Below are 27,740 nucleotides of genomic sequence, written 5' to 3' on the forward strand. Positions count from 1 at the left end.
ATGTCCTCACTATCTCAGCTTCTGAAAAACAAAATGAAGTTTATAATTTTATTTACCTAATGAGGTTGTCATAAGGATGAGTTTCACCTTTCTGTGAAACATGGCTACTGTAGTAGAGCAGTGTGTGGGTTCTCAAGCCTCAGAAGATACCCTAAAAATGACAGTGAAGGGGGACAGTTCGAACAGGACTTTTCTCCAACTGTTTATGCCATCTTCCTCCTTACAGAGTGCTTCTTATTCCCAATTCTTCTCTCACTCCCAATTCTGCATGAGACCTTCACTGTATCTGATCCTTCAGGCTGAGATGGGTGTCTTTTCATCACTGCCCTGTCTTCTGTTACGTTACAGCTGTTCTTGTGCTGAGTGACAATATGCATACAAATATTAGGGTAACTTCCTCTTTTCTATTTTGCCAATGGCATAAAAGATGTTTCAAAATGCTCTTACACTTTTTTGGCCAACAGGCTTTCTCGCCATCTTTAAAACATACTCTTTTTTTTAATACAGAGATTATTTGCATAAGGTATTATTATCTGCAATCTCTGAGAGTGCATTTATTTTCAGGAACAGGGAAGTTTAGCTTCTGTTTTGAATAAGCTAACACTCCAAAAGGTATGCTTATAAAGTTGATTAGTCTTTTATAATAGATGAAAAATACTGAGTATCATTATAATTTGTTTTATGATTTTTTTTCAGATATCAAATATTCTTAGGAGAACTTAATAGTGTACTTTATTATATTAAGTACAGTCATTAACATACATTCACAGAATTCATGTTTTCTTTCTTTTTTTTTTTTTTTTTTTTTTTGTTCAGTGATTATTCATTTTTATTTCTTTACTATTTCTACAGAAGTTAAGCTTGTCCTCGTGCATCTGTCTTACTAAAATCACAAGTTAGTTCACAAGAAACCTTGGTTTCTTACCACATGGAATGACACTTCCAGAGACTCTCCCCCCTCTCTCCTCTAAGTAAATCCCAAACTGTTTGCTGTCTTTGTAAAACTTAAATTACAGGTCAGAGTGGCCACTGTACTTTCTTTGTCAATGCCAACCACATTTCTTCTTCAAGCAACAGTCTCTTTAGGAGTGACTATTCTGATTGCCATTTTGAATTATACTGACAACATACAGTGACAAAAACTCTGCCCTTTACCACATATCCCCCCACCTCTATTTCACTTGTGCCTTCCTTGCATATTTTGGGTATCCCCTTTTCTAAAGGGGCCAAGTTTATGTACAGATAGCTAGGGATTATCAAGGCAGAGTTTATCATCAGGCCCTGCCTGAATCAGGTTATGAACTCGATCCCTCTTCACACACCCTGTGTTAAGTGCAGTTGTGAAATGGTGATAGCAATCAGGATGTCTTTGGCAGTGTTCTAAAAAAGAACGTATTCAACAGACAAGTCCCAAAAGAAATGGTAGACAGCAATATTCAACAAGAATGGGTGGTCTTCCATCAAAAGGGATGGGTAAAGAATAGCAGATCTACATTTGGTTTTCTAAAATAAGCAGTATTTGTTCTAATTTCATGCTTTGTTTCTGATTGTGGCATGGTTGATTGAACGAGAAGAGATAATTCATCAGTGCAGAATAAAGAGGAAGCATGGAGGTATCTATGGGAATATGCTATGGCTAACATCTCCTGGCCTTCCTTCTACCAAGTGTCAAAAGTTGTCTGGAATAAAGAAGACTGGAGCTAGCCTCCAAGGAGCCAAAATAGGTTCAGTGACACAGAAAAATGTTTCCTCAGGGAGAGGAAATGCGACATGATTTTTCTTAATTGCATGTTTTGTTTTTAGCGTGAGGTTAGCTGTCTGTTGCCTCATAGAACAGCAAAAAAATCAATGAACTAATCTCCTAACACAGCCAGAAGGCAGAGCTACAGTGAAGAAGATGAGCTTCCGTCCTCCCTGCTCTAAGATGCCTGTTGAAGTTACAATGAGAAGAGCTTTTATTTATTTATTTATTGACTCAAAGGGTTCAGCTGACGATTGTATCTGCTTCTAGAAATATTTTGCCAGTGTTAACCTAAATAGCACTGGCGGCAATCTCAAAGTTGACTTTTTCTTTCCTTTGTATTTTCTCCATGTAACAATCATGCTTGTAGCTTTATGAAAGTGTTAAACCAAATTCTCCTGAAGGAGCAAGTTATTCAAAGTATTTCTAAACAATAACAGTTTGGAAAGTTCTTGGAAATACATATTTTAATGCCACTGAAAATTTAATCATCCAGTATCTTTGCCTGTATATTTATTTTGGAGGTCTTTTAAAGGTACTGCCTCAATGATGCTAGGGAAGATAAACTCATCAAGAGAAAAAAGCTCAGAAGTAGGGAAATGTTTCTTGAGCTCTTCCACCTCTCGGAGCCTACGAATAATAGCAGCAGAAGTTGGAGGTGAAGCAGGAGCATGGAGAATTGAAACAGAGCAGATTGCAGAAGAATGAGAAGATGAGCCATAAAGTCCCATCCCTGAGGCCCTGAAACCCATTATTGTGGGTCATGTGAAGCAAATCCCTGAAATTCAGCTCCTGAACAACCTCTGAAAACATGATAGCTCTGCACTGGCAGAGCTACTTCAGGCCAAGTTTGTGGCAGCCCTTATGGTGGGCTCCACTCCCCATGCAGAAAGCTAGGTGAATTTTCAGGATGTGTCTGATAAAGGTTGTCCTCACAGAAGGCTTGTGTGGGTCCTGTTGATACAAAAAGGGTTTTGCATACACACTGCCAATGAAATGCGCTATTTATTTTACCATGTTTTCTCCAGCAGATTTAATTTATTTCTTCCTGCATTATACATTAAAATGGAAAACAACAAACAAACAAACAAACAAAACAAAACAAAAAAAAAGTGTTTATGGTTCAAAATGGCTTCACTGGAAAGTGTTAGGCTCTCCCAACACCTTCAGTTCCTTTCCATAGCATATCTGAGAGTTTGTTACAAATTTTTTGAAAGTAGAACGTCAGTTGCACTCGTGATTCAAAAACAAATACTGAGGTAACATTTTAAGCCTTACAGGTCTCTCCTGGAGTTGCCATGATTCCTGGCTTTTTATAATGTCTGTACAGTGCAATCTGGGAAATAAACAGCATACATCATGCAGCAATTGCTGTAGGAGTATTTATTTCCACCAAGATAAAATCTAGCCATGAGCACAGCCTGTTCCCTTTCAAATTATCAAAAGCCAATTCCGAAGGCTTTCCACCCAAACAGATGACAATTCTCTCCTTCTTGTGGTCTGTTTATCCAGGGTAAGATATCACAAATCAGGGAAGTTGAAGGTGGGCTGTGCACCTTGTAATTACTCTTGGTATTTTGAAATCAGGTGTGTGAATCTTCTGGTTCAGGAAAAAGAAACCACTCTTTCCTTATTTCAGGGAGCATTTCTTCTTTCTTTTATTTGTCACACAACTCAAGAGGAGACTGAATCAGTCAGACAGCCCTTTGCAGGGTAATCTTTGGCAATTCAGTTGTTGATTAAACTTATACCTTTCAGCAGTGAGCTTGGCTGGAAAAAAAATATTCTTTCATTGAAAATGGACTTCTTCAAGTGCACCATATTGCAGACTAAACAAGCAGATATCATGAATGTTTCTTCAATTTCTGGGACATTTCTTATAAAACAAAGTATCTCAAAACCTTATTTTTGTACTTTTAGTCTGAGCGTGGCAAGGGCATGTAGAAATAACATTTCTGGGAGTCTTTAGTGTGTGCTGTGGCTGAATATAAGAAGAGGGAAACTCCCGCCCTTCAAAGATTTTCCTCTACTGAGAGGGTGGTGTAATGTGTTGGGAGGACAAGAGAGCCATGTTGTTGAATGAGAAGGAAACAAATTTCTGATGAAGACAAGGACTCAGTGAGGGGTTCAGAGAACTGAGGCTGAAAATGACCTTGAATCATAAACCAGGGCTACAGCTGTGAAGGATCTGACCAGGCTGATGTAAATAAGTAGAAATGACAGACAAAAGTTACAGGCAGTTGCTGTCATAGGAGACTGAATTTAGACTGCTTTGTCTTCTGCTTCTAAAGGGCAAACTACAAAGTTTCTTCTGTTTAAGCTGTGAAGTTTCCTCTCATTTCTCTCCTGCTTCCCTGAACAAACCTGTCTGTAATTTTCTGTAATATTATTTATATTGTTGAATTTTAAGGACACTACTTTTTTTTTTTTCTTTTTTTTTTTTTTTTTTTTGGCATACTTCATACAGAATGGTTTGTAATGAAATGTAAAAGGGAACTTATTTATTTCCAGAACAGTTAAAGACTTACAATCAGGATCACCCACTTTTGTGCAGTCAACCTTTTTTTTTTGTAATTAAAGGTGATTTTATCCTTTACACAGTTTATTGGGCTAATTTCAAGTTTATGGGAGCAGCATCTGCAGTGGTTTGAATTATTACATAAGGGTTGCGGATGGCATGGAATGGTCATAATCTACATTGGACTCTAATTATTTAGGTATTTTTAGTTGATTGTGTACTAGCCTCATAGAAATCCCAGTAACAGCTTTAATCAGGTAGTCTTACTCCATCAACAAAATAAACAGTCTCAACAATGAAAAAAAAATTGTGGAAGAATTGGAGAAAATACTCTGAAAAGATCAGGAAAATAGCAATAGCTGTGAAGCCTAGAGGTGTCATATAATGTGGGCAAATAGTGTCTTGTGGTGGTGCTATTTTGTCTGATAGGCAACAGTAAGAATCTGGAAAGCATCATGCAGGAAATTCTTGCATGTCTTCCAAGAACAGGACTCTTGATGTCATTGCTGTTATTGTTGTTGTAAGGATTTGTGAAAACACAGAAAATGAGAAGGCTGCAGCAGAAGCAACAAAGGCATACCATACTATTATCTATAGTCATTCAAATAGATCACCCAACTGTGACAGTCAATTAAATAGTATTTTCCAGGATTAACCCACAGCTAAAATGATATATCATGATTGGAGAAAAGCTTCCTGTATTGCCAACACGTGTTAACTCCTCTTTCGACTGAGAAAACAATTGAAGACCTGGTTGTAAACAGTGTATTTTTCTCTGTGACTACAGATGCCTCAAGACACAGCACTTTCAAGGTGTTTCCAATCATTAGTCATTATGCACAGTTGGAGGGCAGATAATTCACTGCTGGCTTGATTTTTAAGGCACTAATGAAACCATACTAAGAATACTTAAAAATATGAAAAATATGCTAAAATCAAGTAGAATGAACCCTATGAGTCATTATTTGCAGGTGATGTTATGTTGGTGTTACCTCTTGGTTATGTCCTTCTGCCCATAAATCAATAGAAAGAAATAAAAATTGTCTCTAGCTTACTGTTCTGTTCATAACCATAAACCAAGCAAGCAAGCAAACAAACAAACAAACAAACAAAAAAAAAACCAACTCTAATTAAATCATCATTTGATTTGGGGAAAAAAAAACAAAAAAAGTCAGTCACTTTTTCTCATTATCTGAAGACATTTTTCTCAGCAAAAGTTTCAGATCTAAAGGAGTGCTTATAAAATTTGAATGGAAATAAATGTTCTCCATGAGACAATTACTTGCTGCAGTATAGGTGCAAGGCCCATAATATGTTTTCCTGGATTTGGGTGTTACTTCTGGAAGTTAAGTGAGTGTTGTCAAACACCAATTCTAAAGTTTTCTTTATAAAGATAATTTGTTGGAGGTGCTAGAGTTTCTCAGTGACAAAATGTTACTTACATTGCTTTCAGATTGTACTGAATATTTCTAAATAAGTCTTAAAAGTAGAACTGACTTTTTACATCATGACAAGTATAAGATAATGCAGTCACCTAAGGTTAAACTGAAAAAAAAAAGAAAAAGAAAAAGAAAAAGAATTGATTACAGTTTCTTTGGTCATAAGCTAGTCATCATGGGGGAAAATAAAAATAAAAATTAAAAAAAAACAAACAAACATATTTTACTCAGCTATGCATTAGCTGCTAGATATGAAACTTTGTATTTTGATATGATCTAAGAAAATTAATGGATTTAATTTTACTGAAAATTGTTAGACTTTCCAGAAGCAATAAAAATTATTGAAAATATAAAATTTCTTTAAAAAGGTCTGATGATGTGAATGTAGAAATTCAACTGAGTATTCGTGTGTATCAGTAGGCTTCTTTTGGGAAACATTCTCATGTTTTAGTTTCACCTACTTGCTCTTTCAATTTCTTAAATTCATTTCATTTACCATGTTGTGAACACAACACAGAGGGAAAAAATGTTTCCCTTATGTAATCAGATTTGGGAAGATTGTAAAACCCTGCTGCAAACAGATTCCATTTTGATTCCATTTTGATGAACTTTACAAGCATAAGAAATTTAAATTATAAATGTAACACGCTCTGTGAAATTATTTTTAAAAGCCAAACATAATGACATCTAATAAAGTTGATAAAGTATTTTTCTATCAATGCCTTCAAGTTTATAATTGAATTTGGTATCAGATAACTTTTATATTATTTCAGAAATATGTGCTATACTGAAGAAAACAATATTTCCCTAGAATTTCCCTTCCTGTTAACAAGTAGACCTGTTTTTCCCCATATAGTTGTCCCTTATGTCTTCTCAACAACAAGATCTTTTCAGAAGTGTGTCTGCGGTGAAGCATAGCTACAATTAACATATCCAGATACAGTGTATACATGGTATAAGCAAAAAATAATAATAATAAAAAATCTTAAATTGGTACTGGTAGCATGGCAAGACAGATGCTTGTAGAACAAGGAAACATTTTTGAGAATGCTGTTTCACCTTTCTGCAGTTGAGAAGCCCTTTTGAAAATGTATTATTATTATCAATTTCTTCCAGTGTTCATTGTAATAATCAGTGGTTGCTGCCAAAGATTAAACAGGAAAAGAAAGAAGCAGAAGGTTATTAGCAACACTTCTGGTGTGGTGGCAGACAAGCACATAAAGACCATTATTAGAGCTGTAGGATGTTGCTTCATCTGAAGCATCCTTCCACTGAAACCCAGACTTGCCTGAACATTCTTAAAAGCAACCATCACCTTTCCTAAAGGTTTTTCTTTGAATATAGGCATTCATCTAAATGGCAGCTATTAGCTAGCAAAGGAAGAGCATTCTTTTGTTGTATTATATTGTATTGGCCTGTATGTGGGAACAACATAGAAACCTTTCTTCTGGCTAATTCTTTTTGGATGCTGTGTGTTGGAGATCACTGTACCAGCTTTGTGCAAAGCAGTGTATGCAAGCTTTTGACTTCACTAGGAACTGAGTATCTGTTTTCAGTGAAGATAAAGGTAATTTTGCTGAAGTGTGCCCAGCAACTAGCTCCATTAGAAGTGAAGAACTGAGTGCCAGTGTCTAGAAACTGACCTCGGTCTCTTCCTTGTAGAGTTAATATCACCCCATTATCTGCTTGGTTGAAAACTGAAGCAATTACAAAGAGTAATGTAAAGGATGTACTGATCTAACATCTGCTCCTAAAAAGGATTAATGTAGAGAATATAAAACATGAAATTGAAATTCAGATATTAAATGGAAATGTGTGCTTTTTTGTACTGAGAAAAATTGTCTTATAGGGGCAAATTTTTGTACATTCTGAACTAAGCATTGTAAATATTTTAAATAAAAAATAGGGATAAAATGTCGACAAAATAAATGCATCTGATTTCAAGTTTTCATCAGCTTTCCTTTTTGAAGTATTATTTTGCTTTTTATGACCAAGGTTTGTAAGAAGAAAAGTGTTTTGTAACAAAATAAATGCCTAAATACCTCAGAAAATCTGTGAACCATTTAATCAGAGCCGAAACATTTTTATTAATGTGCAGAGCTACAGTATCCCATGGGAGAGATATTTTGATGAATGATCATTTCTGAGGTGTTTTAATTGCAATAATAAGTGAAGGAAAAGCAGAGTGGGAGTTGGACAGTGGTGTTAGCATGGTCCTGGTAATGTAATCTGTTTCTCGTCCAGAGTAGTCTGCTTGGCTAGAAACCACACTGATGCATCTATGCTGTTTCTGGTGCCCACTGTGGTCAGATCTAGCTGCAGTACCCTTCAAGACAGTACTACATAGCTCAGGAGCTTTTTTCCTTTGGTATGGGAGAAATTCTAAATATTATAAATCCTAAAATCCTAAATATCATCACATATGTACAATCTACCAGAAGGGAATTATGACTAACCCTATATTTAGTAAACATTTGAGAACCAAAATAAAGCATTCATATAAAATAACCTCAAATATGAATATCATGCAAAATCTCGTCCTGTGAAAAGACAGAACTGTCATTAGCCAGCTGTATACAAATGGTCTTTGGTTCTATAAATACTGATTCTCACATGTGAACTAAAAAAAGCAACTCTACTCACTCAGCATTTGGAGAAACCTATAGACATGTCTGGCATATGCTTTTCTATAGAAGCAGAATATGCCAAACTAACTCTTGTCACTGGACTTTCAAGGATAAAATAATAGAGTTCATTGTAATAAAACAAGATCAGCTCTCTGGGTAGCAATAACAGTGTGTTGTGTACAATACACTGCAGCCTTTAAGTGTCTGAAGATGTGTAACTGTGATCATCAAGATGAAAGAAGAGTCTCTTCAGATTCAAATCTGTCCACTTCCCTAAGAAAATCAGGTTAATACAGTGAAAAACAGCAGTGAGATAGGCTACAAAGAAACATGGTCCTTAATTCATTTGGTGGCTTGGCTTTTATTCCTAAGGTGATCTATTATTTAATACTTGGATACGTGCTAGCACCACTACTATTGATCACCTATTGATCATTTGCCATTTAGAGATGAGAGGCCGAGAGCATGTTTTGGATTAGTATTACAGTATCAGTGAGTTAGGTTTACTGGTATTACAGCATCAGCTCTAAAAGGATGGCCTGCTAAAAATTTAATAGTGCAGGAGAACCAGATGGCTCTTAACAAAAATGCTGTCCTCAGTTCAGACTACAAGCTCTTCTAACAATCTATAAATAAAACAATATAGAATACTGTTGGTATAATAGCGTTTCTTTTTACACACTCCCTTTTAAAAGAGAAGTTTAGGAAGAGACAAAGAGAAAAAGAAATGCAATAAAAGCAAGTTCAGAGCAGTCAAAAGCAAAGACATACTAGAGAGCCTAAATTCTCCTTTGTTTAGATATACCAAGAGTGCATGTACCAGGTGATTTAAGGAGCTTGCTTCCTCTGGTGTAGCTCAGCCCCTGCATTAGCCTGTGTTGTAGGGTACACACTTTGCGTCATATGAGCAAATGCCACCACTGTTGTGGATGCAACCCATACTGAAACACTGAGAGGGTCTTAATGTGATCAAATGTCTTCACAGGATTTGCAGATAAAGCAGTCTGGAAGGATGGTGAGGAAATGGGACTAATGCAAATGTGAGCTGTTCTGTCTTCAAATGACTGCAGGTCACAATGCAAAACTGGTTTTAACAGTTTCTTCCACGGAGTATTAAATGCATATATCAGTGTGTTGATGTATTCAGCTATATAGTTCTATCTTTATGTCTGTGTGTATTTTAATTTCTGCATTGTTATACCTACTATGACTGCTTACCTACAGTAACAAAAAATTAAAAGGGGAGTGAAAGAAAGAATGAGATTCATTTAAGCTATGATATTCATCTGTTCAGAGCAGAAAGTTAGTGACTGCACATCTCTTAGCATTTGAGGGTCTTTAAGGAAGCACAAACATGCCTTTTCAATTGTGCTGGAAGAGTAGTTAAACAGTTGGTAACAAACAGAATAATTAATTTATTGAATATACACACACACACACACCACACAAACACACACACAAAAGTCAAAAAGCATTGCAAAAGTCAGAGGAATTTATAATTCCCCAGTTTACCTGTGCTGTTCTTGTTCATTTTTCACACCTCTTTCATCATTCTGCCCGATGACAAAGTCTCTACAAATTGTATCTTGTAGCTATAAATTTTTAGAGAAAATGGAAAAGAATGAGCTAGTGCAGAAATTACTACAGCATAAGACAAAAGTAAGAGAGGTTGTTTTGCTTGTTTTCTAAAGGAAAAAAAAAAAAACAAAAAAACTCACAATAAATAAGAAAACACAGCTCCCTTAGCCTGAATGTGCCTTGCTACTTTACGTCCAGATAAATCTTTACTCTAGATCAAACAGTAATGAGAAGTGTGGAACTGATTTCAATTTGCATATCATGCTTTCATTGCAGGAATATCAAATTGATATATTTTTTGCCCAGACGTGGACAGACAGTCGTCTTCGCTTCAACAGCACCATGAAAATACTGACTCTGAACAGCAACATGGTTGGGTTGATCTGGATTCCAGACACGATATTTCGGAACTCCAAGACGGCAGAAGCTCACTGGATCACCACCCCCAACCAGCTCCTCCGGATATGGAATGATGGCAAGATCCTGTACACCCTCAGGTGAGCAGTCAGAGCACTGGGTGAAAGCTTCTCACACTATTAGCTCCAAAGTAATTTTCAGCATTCTTCCTGTTCTGTTCTGCTGTTTTCTTCCTGATGCTTACCTGACCTTTCTTGACAAAACAGTGAAATATTCAGGTGTAAACACTGCAGTTTAGAAGCAAAGTCTTGTCTCTTAAAAATGAGACTCTAAGTATTGGAAACAGGTCTGTGTAAATTATAGAAGTAATTTTTTTCAGGGTTTGTAAAAAAATCAGGAGCATGCAGTCCATAAAATCTGCCAGAAACCTTTCTGATCAGAGTTAGATGCAGGACTGGATAAAATATTTCTAAATTCATGCTAATGCCAATACTTGATTCTTCAAATAAGTCACGCTGAAAGATAGTCTGTCACATCTCATCACAAGGGTGAATTGCTGGAGGAAAGGCTTTTAGAATTTTTCTAATCTTCGTGATACCATGGACTGTATGGTATTAGAAATACTGTATATATTTGCATGAAAAGAGCCTGTGGAAATCAAAATGTTTACTTACAGAAGAGATGAATTGTTCAGAAGGGAGTTCTGCCATGAGCCAGACTCCACAAGGCAAACTTTTTCAGAAGCATCTTTCATGCTATGTTTTCTGCACTGATTGTGTTTAGCCTTCTCAGAGCAACAGCATATTCTGGTCATACCTGCAACTGCAGTTGGAGCCCAACTGCAATGGCCACGCAATGGCAAGTCTTTGTCAAATAGTGAAATTTATGTCAGTGAAATGTCAAATAATGAATTAAACAATTGAAAATGCTATTGACATTTTTAGTGCACTTCCCTTCTTAGGCTTGCTTCTCAGTGACAGAACTCTTGCTTATTTCAGTAGCCTTTAGCTAAAGACCTTGGTGATTAAATTGACAGCTGTAATCACCTATTGTGTTTTTGCTTGTTTGGTTTGTTTGTGTGTTTGTTTTGTAGTATTATTTTAGTTTTCAGGGCAAGTTGCATATCTCCCTAATGATTGTTAGACTTACATACTTATGTAAAAAAACTATTTGACACATGGACTGCAAAATTTACCCAAACGATCTAAAAATGGATTACTATTTGACCAAGTTTGAACGGGCTGTGAAAGCTGTTCTGAATCCTTTTCTACACTCATGTCAGCCTCCTTTTTCTCATGGAAGAGGCTGTTAGAATGACCATTGCTCACAGATAACACTCTTTAATTCAGAAACAACTAATTTGTTTGACTTAGGTGACCACACAGAATCAGTATGGCATGGGAGTGATAATTATTGCATATCTAGCTTCTGTGATGTGTTGATAAACATTCTGTATTCAGGAGAAAGTACAATTCTGTGCACAAGGTTCAGTCTTGCTCCTTGTCTCTCTCTCTTCTTGCCTGCCTACTCCTGCTGTAACACCCCAGATCCTCTTCTAACATCAACACAAAGTTCCTTATAAGTGACCTTCTCCAGGACACGGAGGTTTTCTCCATCCCATCCTAAATTAGATACGCAGACCTTAGCCAATTCATTTTGTTAGATTTTGAGTATTAAAAACAAAACAAAACCACCACCACCAACAAAAACCATGCCTCACACTTGCTACATAAATTCAGACGTGCAATTAATGTAGCATCTGTTTCCTGAAAAACACTAGACAATAAACTAGAATTTAAGGTAATCTACTATTACTATACATTCACTTTGTAATCTTTCATAATAAAATTTAGCTGTTTATAATAGTTGTTTTTATATCAAGTCCATTCATAATGTCCTTTGGGCTAGGATATCACAAAAAAAAACTTTTCAAATGGGGCTGAAGACCTTTCTGCTGATTTGTGTTTGCAACATCTGTACAGCTGAGACTGGTATACAGAGTTTTTATACATTTTTAAGAGACATCCCAAAATGACTGAATGAATTATAAGTTCACACTATAATATAAATTAATGAAGAGACTATTCATAATCTCATCAGATTCTTTATGATATTTTAATTTTGTGGAATTGCATAAAACCACATCAGCCAGTTTTCTGTTATTTTTTTTAATGGATAGTTTTCTCTATCCCATGTTCTTTAATGATGAATTGATTGGTGTCAAGAAAAACATATGCACAAATTTCTTGGGATCAGGAAAGTCTTAATGATGTTATTGAAATTATTTATGTTTTTTAAGTGATATTTGTTTTGGAGTAGGCCTAAATATCCAATGGACAATTTACAAATATCAAAGCTCTCTGGTATGACCACTTAAGGTTGCCCAGTTTCCTCCTCTAGCTGTTCATTCTGCTGGTGTTTAGTGACAGTCACTTGGTTTCTCCACAGGCTTACCATCAACGCTGAGTGCCAGCTGCAGCTACACAATTTCCCAATGGATGAACACTCATGTCCACTGATATTCTCTAGCTGTAAGTACTATTTTGACACTTTATTGTTGTACATGAGTGGCATGTAGAGGCATGAATTTATTTCTGATTTCTGTTAGGTTTCTCAAACATTCCACAACAGGTATAGGAAATTTAGGTTTGCTTATATATTCAGAGGATTTTTTTGTTTCCTCTCTAGCATTCCTGGTTGAGGGATTTATGCCATGAAGTTTTCCATAGAGTTATTCTTTTATTTTTGCTAGAACTGGCCTTTTTATTTGATCCTATAGTCACTTTCAGCACAAACAGATACTCATGCCATTCCTTGCTGTGTTAATCTATAATATCATATCACATGTAAATGAGAAAATAAATTGTAGTTTTCTTGTGAAGGTGCACAGTTTAGGGATAAACACAGTAATCTCTGAATGTGTGAGTCTATAGCAAGTAGCACAGTATAGCAAGTAGCACAGAGTAGCCTCTGTTCCATAATCTAAAGTAAATGGAGTAGATACTTAGAAACTTATTTCCATTTTATTTCTTATCTTGTCCAGTAATCCTAATGTTGTATTGTATGTACTGTTGGTTTGTTTTAAATCTATGTAGCAGATATCAACAAATGCATTATTGAAATGGATGGAAAACAAAAGTCAAGCAAATTTATCTTGAGATCTAATATTACTGTGAGAGAAAGTTCCTTTCATACTGATTCATTTAAAAAAACTTGAGAGCTGTCTGTTCATAGTTACAGCTGCACAGTCGTGTAATCCAAAGTTATACAACACAAATGTTTTACAAACAATTTTAAAAGAGTGTCTACTAAAGGTTTTTCCTTTGATAAACTACAGGTCTTAATATCTATGTTTTCCCAAAGTGAATAGGAAATGCATTGTATTGTCTTTCTACTTAGAAAATAGTATTTTTTTCACTATCTATTAAGAAGTGATAGAAAACTATTTTAATACCTTCATGACAGATATACTGCTGTGATGGAAGTGTATTGATTTCCCTTTACGAATATTATGCAAACAATGACACTCAATTAGAAACTGGATCTGGGTTTCAGCTGATCCAGGTTTTCTTCTTTTTCCCCAGGAAAGTGTTTACAAAAAATCTGCCAATGTAAACATCTGAATTCCCCAAAACATATTAACACTATTTTGCTGGGTTTTGTGATCTACATAGATAAGTGAGCCTGGGCAAAAATACACAGTTATGTGCTAAATTTGGATATGTGCAATACATGTATATATAAGTGGACAGGAGGCAAGTACCTCCTGAATGAGCTTTCCTGCTAATGAATATTTGTCACTGAACTATATGCACCTCAGCTACATTTAGTTATTGCATAAAGCTGCCCTTGCCTTGTGGCAAACTACTGCTTTTTTGTTCCAGTACTGGCAAAGGAGTCCCAGTCCAGAGATACTAATTAAATGTATCACAGAAATTTGATAGGTCCTGCATTAGCAATATCCAAAGAAGAAGGTGAACACTAATAGATAAGGAAACCACTTCAAACCTCACCTTCACTAGTAGCTAGGCAGTACTGAATGCAAGTAAGTTTTTCTGTATGTATTCCTTATAATTTCTTGTCAGATGGAATAACATGTGGAAGAATAATAAAATAACGTTTTATAGCTTTGTTATCCTCCTTGCTCATGTTGATTACAAGAGCCTATGTCTTTAGTTTCATACCAAGTTTTTTTCCTTTCCATGAACTTTTTTAGCACTACAATTGTCATAGGACAATCTCCTGTGTGACTGGTTTGTTTTCTTAATCTGTTGTATTTTCAGTGTTATGCGCATTCATAGTGGTCCCAAGATACATGATACACAGTGGGACTTAGAAAGGGAATGACTGAGTGAATGCCTGAATGATTTATTACTGCCTGCTATGATAAGTTTCTGAGGAGACAAGATTATTACTGATTCCAAGACATATATCCTTGGATAAAATAGAAATGGTTGTAGAATGCACAGCGTAGCACCCCTTCCCTCTGAATCCCTTTTGTTTGTTCTCCTGCATGCAGACAAATCTTTGCAGCTTCCACTGTAAGCAAGCACAAAAAAGCACAAGTTCTGGAAAATACTCCCCGCATCTCTACACAAACACAAACAAGGTTGATATTTGTGGTGCCTTTTTTTTTTTTTTGCCTTTTTTTTTTCTTTTTTTCTGGTTGGTTGTTTTTTACCCTTTATATACATTTCCTTTGATAGTTCAGAAATGTGAAACTAAACTAAAATTATTTCTAGAGGATTTTCCTCTAGTGCCAACAAACTTACACCCTAACCCTTTCATTGCTCTGGGGACAGCTAATATTCCTTGGGTGGGAATACTAAACCGTACTTGATCCACTTGCCAGAATAAGAAGAACAACAGTTTATAAAAAAGAATCTGCTAAGCGTGCTAACAGGGCTTACTAAAACCTATCTACCCCTTCCTGTTGTTTGGAACATATAATTTATCCTCCTCCAAAGTGATTTTTGAGTGCCTATTTTTTGGTTACATCTAAGGAACACCTCATAAAAACAATTTGGAGATGGACACTGACTGGGGACCATTTCCACAGTAACAGCTGGCCTGAGCAGCTAGTCTTGTTCAAGAACCATTCCTGGAGCAGTCTGATCAGTGTTGAGATGTGGCAGATCTTTCCCAGTCTGTGAGCCAGTCTGGTCAGAATAACCACATGTCACAGGCAGGTTTCCTTCATACAGAGATGCTGCAACACTGGTGTAAATGCCAATGAATTCTATTGATGTGTGTTTGCTTGTGAATGGGTAGAAAAAGTGAATACTGTGACTTGATCCCTATGTAGCAGGCGTGTTAGATTTTGCTCTCGGTGATCACATATTCTTCACATGCTTTTAAAGTACTATCTACTGGTGCATAAAAATATTCTATAAGTGTGGTTCTTCATTTGGGTTAATTTATCTTTCTGAGCTGAGGGAGTCTGCTGTGATACTTCTGGTACTCAAGTATGCTGTTACTGCCTTGGTTATATATATTCTATGCTGTTTTGAACATTGTAGATTGTTCATCCTCATTTCAGGATACTGCCAGAAAAGCTAGTTTATTAAGGTAGTTAGGATTTACATAAATATCAGTAAGGAAGAAGAGGCATTCTGTCTAAAGGACAATGTCAGAACGAGAATAAACAAATAAAACACAAGCAGAAAAATGCAGACTAGAAATGAGAAGTGCAATTTGTTGTGAAACTTGTGCCATAGGATACTCTGGATGTTAAAATTGACTAAGATCCGAAACTGTTTGGACAAATCATTGGAAGAGAAATGCATTGGTTGTTATTAAGCATAAAGAGATCACTCTGTACAGAGTGCTCAAGATTATCCTAGATTTGTGACACTCCTTCAGGAGACAATATGACAGCCACACCAAAAATGAAGCCTTACCAGATGCAGTAATGTTGAGCTGCAGTGCAAGATGACAGAATAAAAATTATCACTCTGAGTTGATTAATGGGGTTTTGTTGCTTTATTTTTCTTGCTGCTGTTCTGATAAAAACCCAACAATACTGTTCATTTTAAAAAGCCACTTAGATTTAGCTTATAGAACCGATGGTATTTTTGTAGCCAATTTTATCTTTTACCAAGTGAGAAGGTCTACAGAATCCTGAGTGGACCATTATTGGAGGATTGATGCAAGGCAGGAAAGGGTGGGCATCTCTGGAATGCCATTCCTACTGCAAACACTAAAATATGCGTATGAACGACCCAAATGTTTTCAGTTCAGTTGAAGATAGGGGCAAGCAAATTTGCCAGCTGTAGACGGTTAGTTTGCTCAGACAGGCCTTAAAGCATGTACTTTTAGCCTTCTAAAAAGTTCAAGTATTTTTTAAAAGTGACTTACAAAAGCATGTAAAGTACTGCAGCAAAAAAGTATGGAAATGTGAAATGCATTTAAAAAGAATCCATCGAAATATAACACAGTGCTTGAAAAGGAAGATGCCCATTTTCTAAATATAAACATAGTTCAATCAAATGTTACCCCTTTGAACATGAAACCACTTACGGATATGCAATTTAGATGATCAGTACTTTGAGCCTCATATTAATTTTCCAGCAGAAGTAGCTGTCATCACCAATTTTAATATGTTTCTTTATTATTCCTTCTAGCCTAGAAAAGGAAATGCTGTTTTTGTGGAATGAGTTGTGCTTTATTTCATCTCATGTATCACCAGTAGAATCATTAAACAAAGTTTGAGGGCAGAATTTTACTCCTGATGAAGAACTGGCCAGAAGGAACACTGTTTAATGTTCACATCTCAAGGGGAGCAGCATTAAAGATGCTAGGAAGACTTTGCAATGCACAGAAAGAACTTTAATCCAAATCTGAACTTCCCATATGTGCTCTCTGTAATGGGCTGAACCAGATTATGGGGCATCAATGGAATTCTTGATTAAGGTTTTGTGATGAGCATATTTTAAGCTATTGCAGCTTTTTCCTCTTCTAGGAGGACTCAATACATTTCTCAATACATAACAGACATTGTGTTAAGTGTTTTTTAGATTTTTATGACCCTCCATCTCCTACTCAAGCCAAGATTCATAAAATTTTACAAGATATTTGAATTGGAATTTCTGATAATTTTCATTCTGCTAATTACTCCAATAAGATGTGCTATATACCTATGAAATTGGCCAAATTCATCCATTATATAAGTGCATTCATTGTAAAGTTATACTTTCTAAATCTAATTTCTGGTAGAGTTATGTCAAACTAGTGCATATTGTATAAGGTATACCAGAGATATCTTTCTAAACATTTACAGTTCTATGGTTTTATCCCGATTCCAAATTTAAGCCCTACATTTTGATACAAGTGTATCAGAGTTAAAGCCATCTGATATTATCTCTGTACATAGCCACTAATACACACACAATTTCTGTTTAACAGAAAAGGCAGTGAAACTTTGCTGAGGTTAAGGATGTCTAGGTCTCCTAGATCAGGGATAGTTGATGGTGGTGGTTAATATATTATCCCTTGCTCTTCTGGGGATTTCTGTTCCTCACAGAGGGCTAAGGTTTGGGGCTAATAGCAGACCAAATCTCTCTCTTGTTTTATAGTGACTCTTGAGACTTTTCTCCATGAGATTGAGGGCTCCTCTGGAGAGGCAGCAGCTGCCATTACTTCCAGTAAAAAATGAAACCTCTGTGTAAAATTACAGCAAGTGCTGATTAGAAAAGCCTAAAATGCTTGACTCATTATATCCTAGCTCCAGCAAACTCTTGCTGAGACTGGATTGATGGTAGGCTATTCCAGGAAGCTCATACCTACCCCATTTTTGCAGCAGTCTTCTGAGGATCCATGATATCTCCATTTGCCCTGCACGGCTGTCTGAGGAAGATAGGAGAACTGTGTCACAGGGACAAACTCTCTAGGCAATCTGCTGCAGAGCAAGAACAGTGTTAGCATTCCAGGATCCAATGTTGAAAGTAGGCAACTGGATTTCATAGCTGGGATTCCCAGCTCTGACTTACTTTCAAACAAGAAAACAGCAAGTCTAGCAAGAAAACAGGGGCAATCTATTTTCCCAGAGAATCTAGTCTTCTTTCTCTGTTATTTTTTTTTTAATATAATTAAGAAATGATTATATTTTATTTATTTATTTATTTTTAATCAGCACCAAAATAAGTTTGGAAAAAAAATGCCAGTGAGCAATTTTGATCAAGAATATAAATAGACAACTAATTCATATCTACGGTGTCAGGGGAAAATAAGAGAAAAACTCTGAAGGAAGGCAGGTGGCTCTTCACTTGTCTGGCAGCTGAAGGTATCAGCAGAAGGCACAAGAGCCTCTGTCATGTGACAGTTATTGTTCATTCCAATGATTTTATCACATGCCTCATTATATTCATTATTTACTTGAAGCCAAAACCGCTTTAAGCATCCTCTAAGCATCTTCTCATGTGCCAGTGTGAGCTTTTTTTTTTTTTTTTTTTTTTTTTTTTGACAATGTGAAAAGTTCCACAGAAAGAAAGAAAATAACTTTCACCTGGAAATGTAATATAACAGCTACTATATTCTACATATTTATTGTACATATTGCTATTTGCTTATTTAGGTATGTGATATCTGGTTTGCAAATGAATCTGATCTCTATGGCGAGACTGATCCATCACTCAAACTCCTAGCAACACTGCATTTGTAACTTAACTTATAGAGATCATCTTTGTAATATATACAGAGCATCAGGAGATAGTCACATTCCTTGGCATCCTATTTTTTTACCATAAGAAAGAATGACTGGTTTTGGCACTCTATAAGAAACAGTTGCCTCACAGGACGAGGACAATGTGGGGACATTCTGGAACAGAAATCTGCTCTGTCGCAGTTGTAGAGTCATAGCAATAAGATTTTCTGTAAGTAAGATAAAAGTGCCCCTTTGTGGGTGTTTTATTTCAACATGATAAAGCAAACTGAATGGCAAGCATCATGCTGCTCTTACAGGCAATAATCAGAGATGGATCAATAGTGAGCAGTGCCCAAACTCTGATGCTGTGCACATTTCACTCTTGTTTGGGTTATGACAGATTTTGTTCTTTAGTGGTGAACTTGATTCTTGATGAAACTTCCTAAGGCACCTTCCAAGATTCATGCTCTATTGTATACACACTGGTGTTACCCCATATGCAGAGCACATAGTTTTCTAATTACTTTAGTTGTTGTAATGGGTGGATTTTTATTTTATTTTTTTTAATTGGATGCAATGCTTTCTTCTGGAAAGAAGAAAGGCCTCAGAAACCACACTGAGGATTGTTTAGTGATGCATCTCTGAACAATGACAACTGTGTACTTGAATTCACTGGTATCTTATGAGAAGTGAAGAATACTGAAGAATTGCCTCTAAGGGTAGAGAAGCCATTTAGCACATTGAGAACCAAATACTGCATCAATGTTAGAAGCAGGATAAATGCCAAGCAAAATCACTGGGGAGGTAAGAAAAGAAGATAAAGGAGAAACATGAATGGGCAAGGTCGGATAACCTTCACAACGCTACAGAAGTTAAACAAACTAACAAACAAAAAAAAAAACTATTGACTCTCAGATTAGATGTGTTTTAGCTAGAATCCAGTCAATGGTTGTTGCTCAATGGTTGTTACTTTTGCTCAGTTTGACTGACTAATGATGATGAAATTAGTAGAAACCATCAAAAGTGTCTAGCAGATTCAATAAATAGGGCGAAAGCATCAAGTCCTCAGCCTGATAGTCTTGTCAGTTGTGTTTACCTTTAACACAGCCTGGCAAAACAAGTCAGCCTGGAAACATGAAACGTCCATGAGAAAACTTCCTTTTCTTGCATATTGATTCTGCTTCTTCAAAATTAACAGAGAAACAAAAACATATCACCAGGGTCCACAGAACACAGAAAGGGAAGGAATTAATGCAGTAGTGCAGCTCTGAAAGCGGTTTTGTCGTCAGTGCTAGAGACAGTCATAGAAATGCCTTTTATATTTACTCCCATTAGAAAGATGTTTCTGAGGTCTGTCCAGCTGAATCCCTTGCTATGAAGGGCAGGTCTGTCTCCTTAAAAGGCAATTAACTTTTTTGTAATGGGCAAGCTACAGGACAAATACTAAAACTTGAATCCTTTTTTTTTTTTTTTTTTTTTTTTTTTGTAGTTGTGTAGCATATATATCTGTCAAAATAAAATGCACAGGCATTATATCTCTTAATATCAGAGAACCTCTCAGACAAACAAGAAATAAGATTAAGATGGAAGAAAAGCAGTAACATAAATTGAGACATCAAATTTAACTTTATTCTTAAATATTTTTATATTCTCCCATAAGCTTTAGATTTTTGTTTGATTCCTCTGTTTGTTTGTTTGTTTGTTTTCACAAAACACTGTACTTTTGTATATCTAAATAGAATCATAGAATCATTAAGGTTGGAAAAGACCTTCAAGATCATCTGGTCCAACCATCACCTTACTACCGATGTCACCCATTAACTGTTTAATGGAAATTGTTATGATGTAATATTTGCATTAGTCATGAATATTATAGTTTATCTTCTCCCTAAATTTTCATATTGTGGCTTCTGTCAGTCTTGCTGCTAATGTTATGGTTCAGGAACAGATGACTTTCTCACAAAATCTTTCCATCAATTATAAGAAAGGTATATTACCTTTATATATATATATGTATATACATAAAAACTTTATATAGGTATAGGAAGGTATATTACCTCCCTGTATTACATAGGGAGGCATGTAGATTGAACTATTGTACATTGTACATTTGTACATGCTCTTATTGTACAATTGGACAAATCACAGGGCTTATGCAGAAAACATTGAGGTCCCATCCATTGCATCATCTTCTGCCTGAGTTTCCTTCCCAGGGAAACCAAGTGACTATGGGGAGGGCTGTTGTGTCACTTTGTTTTGTCCTGATGGGAGTTAAGAGCTGTCTAAGGTGTGATTTTGCACCAAGGAGTTCATAAGTTCTCCCAGCTCCACCAGCTGCTACATAACCTTAAGTAGACTGGTTTACTTCGTCCATTGCTTTGCTGCCACTTTCATTGATGTCCTTTGTTGGGCACCGGTAAACAAAGTTAGCTGAACTTCTTCTTGGTCAGTCCTGAGTGCATCAGTTTAGGAACATCCCAATTAATGCCCTTTATTTTTTTCACTCTGGCAGCCGGATTGGACGTCTGTGTTTATTTCTTTTGGAAAACCACCACCAGTGAAAAAATACAAGCCTCATTAAAAACAAATTTGATTATCAGGAAGTGGAGTGAATTGAAATTCACAGTATTTAGGTGCTGTCATCAATATATTTCTATTTTTGTCTTTAGCAACACAGGCTACTAGTAAACTACATTAGAGTTACTCCATGGCTGATATAGCCCTCTCATAGAAAGAAAAGATTAACAAAGTTTCTGGCCTGGGTCACTAAGTTCAAGTCATTCTATACCATGTCCCATGATATATTGAAGTCTACAAAATTCCTAATTAAAGGTATTACTGCACTGGAGTAGATGATAAACATAAATGTGGAAGGTTGATATGAAGGTAGTCCTTATTTGTAGATGAGTATCTTAGAAAAGAACATCCATCCTGATGTCTCCATCTGCTCCAGTTTTGTCCTCAGTAAAAAGTCAAGGAATATAACAACTACAAACCTGCATAAAGAATCTCTTTTAATCTCTCTCTCTCAGGGGCATGCATACTTCTGCACAATTACTATCACGTACACAAACCAAGAAGAATGAAAGAGGATGAGAAAATAGATTGATAAGAATAAAAATCTTTCAATCTTTTTATTACTGGCAGGTAATAATCTAATAAGGCAATAAGCAATATGCAAGAAGCTGCCTAGAGTAAAACAGAATGAAGCAAAAAGAGGAACAAATCCTATTGCAAATCCCCTGAAACACACAAACTGAGTGCACTTTAGCTGTTCTTAAGGGACTATGAAATAAATATTCACTTGTAGCCTTGAGACACTGTGATGCTGCTATGCTTATAACTCTCTCTCTTATCTGTATTAACTGATTTGACACTTGGAAGCACATTTCCTATCATGGTGCTTAAAAAATAGAAAGGGGGGGGGGAATATTATTTTCTAGGTAAATTGCAATAGTATACTCTGCATTGATCATGCCATTTGAACAGGTGAAGACAATGTCAGAACTGAGGAGGAATTTTCACAGTTTGTTTTTTTTTTTGTTTTTTTTTTGGGGGGGGGGAGGGGGGATGGCAGATTATTCCTGTGAGATATAAACATAACTTTTTGATGAATTTATGATTCATTTATGATGATTTTATCTTTCTGAAATATTTTAGGAATATTTTGTCCTGAACAGAATGAGGGATGCACCCTGTGATATCCTGAAACACTTTAATACTGAATACATAATGCTTAGTTTCAAATCTTTTCTGAAAAGGACAATAGAGAGATTCTCTATTTACTTCTAAATTTTGCTTGATCATATACTGGCTGTTTTACATTTTTTTTAAATCATCTCTGACTCTGATTTTCTCACTGCAAAAGGTTTTATGTGAAGAACATGTGCTTAATGTATTTCAAAATATAAGACATAAGGGAAAAATAATAGCTATTTTACACTTACAGTACTTCCTATGCATTTGTCTGAAACAAAACAGAAATGCCACCTAATTTAGGGAAGAAAAAAAAAAAAAAAAAAAGGTAATCATTTAGAGCACACAGTCAGCGTTGCCCACTTTTAAATTCTGTAAGCTCTGTTGCCGTTTTCAAGTTAAAGAGGAAAGAAAGAAGCAAGAGGTGCATGTTTGTATCTTACGGGTACTTTCTTCCTGTATTGATTGATTTTAAATGAAGCTACTAGACCACATGAGCATGGAGAAGTTTGCCTGATAGTGATGACTTTAAACAGAAGGGAACTTTGTGATCTGAACAGTGTATTTGTTCACAGCAGTTGTCTGAAAATCAACATTTCAATAAGACAACATTGCTTGCCTCTGGCAGCCGGAGAAGGCAACCGCAAACTCTTGGATAAATGTCTCTTATGATTAAAAGGAAACTGTGATACCCAAGTGTTTCATAACATGGTTTCTCCTTTCTTTCTTTTTGTCCCCAAAACCTTTCCCTAAAGTCCAGAGTTGAAATCTTTAAAGGTTTTCTTGTCTAACCTACACAAGACTGCAGAGAGGAAGATAAAAGGCTGCTCCCAGAAACTTGCAAACCTCAAAGTTGTTTGGGGGATTTGTACTGTAGGCTTCTATTGATTTATGTGCAAAATATAGCAGTATTTATTATGTCAAGGCTTAGCAAAATTGACAGCCAAAAATCCTTGTCTGTGATACTATCAGATTTCAAAAGTTAAGCAAGATGAGACTAATCACTACTCATAGGGGAGTTTCAGAAGGAAAATTCAGGTGTTTCTGTCATTCCAGAATGACAGTTGCACATTTATTTATAATCCTTTTTATTGCGATTCATTACACCCACAAAAAGGTGTCTTCCAGCGAGTATTTTACTTAACCGTATATACCAAAAGAAAACACAAACCAGTGATGTAGTAATCTTTAATGTTTAGACACTACACCAACATGAACAGCAGTATTATAAGATAATGGTCATTAATTGAAGCAAAGGAGGTTCTGACTTGGTAAAAGAAAAAAAATCTTCTGGCAGTCAAGCCAGAAATGTCAGTCAAGCATTGGAGCAGGTTGTCCGGGAGCAATGTGCAGTCTCTGTTATTAGAGGTTTTAAAGACACAAGTGGATAAAGCCTTGAAACACCTGACCTGAATTCAGTGTCAACCCTATTTTGAGCAGGAGGTTGAACAAGAGACTTACTGAAGTGCCTTCCAACCTGTGAGACTCTATGATACATTTTTTTTACATTCAAAACAAGATACATATTTTTTTTGTAAATATTCAATCTTCCTTATAAATTAATTTGATCATATTCAGAGTTATAAATCTGTGTTTGTGAAAACCATCTTTCCTTGTCAATTTTTGAAGAGAATCAGTTTTCAATGTTGGCTTTCATAAGGAACCAAAAAAGGGGAATGAATGAGGGAGTGCAAAGAATGAAAAGTTGTTGCAGCTTCCTGTAGTCAGTTTATTTTTCTGGATTACTGAGTGTATGTCCTATTAGAAATGGTAATGCTGTTTCTATATGTTTTTATTTTATGATGGTTATTACCACCAGCAGTCATGGGTATATTATTAGCAAGTAAGGTAAACTTTTGTTGATCAAAGCCTTCAATTCTTCCAAAGACTAATATAATCGGGTAATATGTTCAAAAGTCAGGGAGGATATAGAATTTATCCTTTGATTTCCCTAGAGCTCTTCCCACTCTCTGCAGATTCTGGGAATTGATTTTTACATCACAGCATACTGCTGTGAGAGCTAATTTTTCCACCCAATAGCTATCAACATTTCACACCACACCAGTACGCAATGACTCTGACACTGACTCCAGCAGTTGTTTCCACTCCACTCACATTAGACACTAATTCCAGTTCTTGTCACAGGTCAGGTACATGAGATCTGTTTACTCTCTTTTCTGGCATCTAGTCAGTTCCCACAGAATCACTTCTTACCTTTCACAATGGTTTTCAGATGTCTTCTAGGTGTCTCTATTTTCTACAACCCTTTCATTTTCTCCCTTTTTTTTTTCCTTCTTATTTTTCCTTATACCCTCCACACGCACTCCATGTACTTTCTTCTCTTTTGCCTTTTTCCTCTCCATCCCTGCTTTTTTCCATTCATTCCATTGTCTTCTCCTCATGACTATTACCTCTTTCCACCTACCCTATGTTACTTTGCATTCCTGCGTGGACTGGCTGTGGCCAGAATTCCCTCCCTTTATCTGGTCTGGTGAGGAAAGACGTTCCTTCCAGCTTCTTCCTTCTCTGGCAAGGAACAGCAAGGAGTTGAGAGGCTGAGATGCACCTGTGAAACCACAGTGGTAAACCATAGAAAGTCTCCCTGCTTGAAAGGTCAGGGTGGCCTCTGCATGGCAAGTCTCAAGTGACATTCAGCTGGACAAGTAAAAAGAGGAAGAATGAAAAATTGAAGGAATAAAAACAGAAACAAGAAGATTTAAGGACTAAAGACTTTCCTTAAATCTTCTCATGATACAGATGTTGACAGAGGGGAAAATGGATAATTGTATGCGTGTTTAAAGGGACAGGTCCGGAAAATCAAGGAGATAAGGAAAAAACCTAGGGAGAAGTAGAATGATTATGAGTAAATATCTGGGTAAAGTATTCACAGTAACAAGAAGTTTGGAATTGGGAAGTAGAGAGAGAAGGCAGAAAGCTAGTACACAAACTAGACGAAGACCAACAGAAAAATAAAATGTATAATTATATTACTGATTAGGGCTTAAACATAAAAAGAGAGAAAACATGCTTATTGCAGAATTCATATAGCTTCTTTGGTCTTGTTTTTCTAAATTCTATTTCATAAAAATCAGTTCAAAACAGTTCAGATCAGTTCAACTGAGCTGAAATTTTTGTCGTTTACTGAAACAAACTGGCCAGCTTTTGCATTTCTCTTAAAAACAAAACAAAACAAACAAATAAACAACAACAACAAAAAAATCAACAATTCTCTGTTCTATAGTTTTCTTATCATATATTTTTTATTTTCTTTTTTCATTTTAATCAGAACTTGGATCAGAAGTGCTGAAATACTGTAAAAATGTTCTCTAAGTATTTCTCAAATGAAAAGGAAAGACATATCAGAAATCCCTCACTAGCGGTTTTACCTCTGTAAAACTGATTTCTGGACAATTGTGATAACTGAATGTGAGACTGAAATATTGTTCAGATAGACATACACTTCTCTGTGATTATCAAAACAAAACCTTCTGAAGTTCTGGAAAGAACTCATAATACTAATACTATCATGAATGACTGCACTTCCAAATCTGCTTAATCATTTTCATCTTAACTTCAGCTTTAAACCAATATCCATCACAGGATTAAAGAACTTTTGAAACCGTAAGAAAACCCAATACCTGCAATAGTCAGAAAGTTTGTATCTCCTTAAAATTAAATAAACAAGGTTTCAGGTATCTTTCAGAGAGGTTTTTGTAAGTTCTTTGAAATAGTATTTAGTGTATCCTTTACCTCTCAAGTCAGGTGAATTAATTGCTACTTTCCCAACTATAAAAGGCCATTAGAAACTAAAGAGGCTTTCAAGAACTGACCTAAAATATTTATCTAATCTATCAAGTGTCATTATTTTCAAGCTCTTTTTTTCAATAACCATTCTCTCTTTGTATAACTTTCATTTTCAGTCCTGAAGGATTTTAAAGCTCTTAGTTTCAAAGTTAGAGCAATTTTATACCTACCAAACTTATTACAGTTGCAAGGATGAACTTACACCTTACAGGTACTAGTGACTGCATAAGATATACTGCAGTCACATTTATAGAACTGTAACATATGAAATGAATATTGCTGATCTGTCTCAAGAGAGAAGTAATGGAAGTTGCTTCTCACAGTTCCTTATCTTTAATTTTTAATGGATAAATACATTTAAAGAGAGACTTATTTATGTTACATGCAAAGCCAGAAATCGAACAGTTGGTGTGATTTTCTTCATTTGGCTGTTAAACCTTAAACGTGATGTTTTATATAGAAAAGCTTTTGACAGAGACCATAGCTTTCTGGGTCTGGGTCTTTTATTCTTTTATTTTATTTATTTATTTATTTATTTATTTATTTTTACTATCTTACAAATTGTCTGTTCTTTTGTTCTTATACCACTGTGAATGGGATATGATCTTATAAATGAAAAGAGCAACAGACCTACTTAAAAAGGCTGAGTAGAGATCTAGCAAAATGTACAGGAATTAATTAAAATGCTGTAAGTGGTATTATCTGCATTTTTATTTTTGGTAAGGATAACTACTTGAGTATTAGCCTCAGTTATATTTAATATTATCCCAGGTTTAATGTGTTCAGTGTTTGTGCAAAAGTAAATAAGCCCCTGCTGTCTTTGGTGGATTTATAAGATGTCAGTGTTTCAGTTTGGACTGCTGTGTTGCACTTTGATACTGTAAGAAATCTATGGGTATCTGTAATGCTAATAGACTGATTCCAGAAAGACTTCAGGTTATTGGCTTGGAGGAGGAGAGACTTTTGTGTCATGGCATGTTGCAAACCAACCCCAAACTTAAGTGCTGTGATAGCATAGAGACACAAAATTCACATGCCCTGATGGAATAGAGATAGATCTGAAGAAGTTTAGAGCTGTGGATATCCTTTTGGCTATATGGCATAGGAGATCCACTAAAGATCTTTGAATGCAGAACTAGCTGGTCCACGAATATGTGCAGGGGCATCACTGAACACATAGTACTTGTAATGCTTGATGTTGTAGTCATTGACTGATTAGTTTGCTGTGCATGGCCAACATTAAATGTAAGAATTTTAATGGTGCCTGGTGACCAAATTATCAGAGAGGGGACATTCCAGAGGATTTCTGTACTCACTGAGTCTTTAATCACTGAGTCTT

The 27,740-nt window shown here is 35.9% G+C and overlaps 1 protein-coding gene across 1 annotated transcript in view; it reads left to right on the forward strand.

Moving 5' to 3' along the window:
- The window catches only part of GABRG3 (gamma-aminobutyric acid type A receptor subunit gamma3), a gene marked incomplete at both ends in the record, with an annotated part of 338,735 nt that overhangs the window by 173,959 nt on the left and 137,036 nt on the right, over positions 1-27,740 (forward strand). Inside the window, 2 exons of the mRNA XM_084284963.1 lie at positions 10,180-10,400; positions 12,709-12,791. Coding sequence (XP_084141089.1) covers positions 10,180-10,400; positions 12,709-12,791 — 304 coding nt within the window. The remainder of the gene's footprint in view (positions 1-10,179; positions 10,401-12,708; positions 12,792-27,740) is intronic.

The sequence above is a fragment of the Netta rufina genome, assembly GCF_964035555.1.
Source record: "Netta rufina genome assembly, chromosome: 1".
Lineage (NCBI taxonomy): Eukaryota > Metazoa > Chordata > Aves > Anseriformes > Anatidae > Netta > Netta rufina.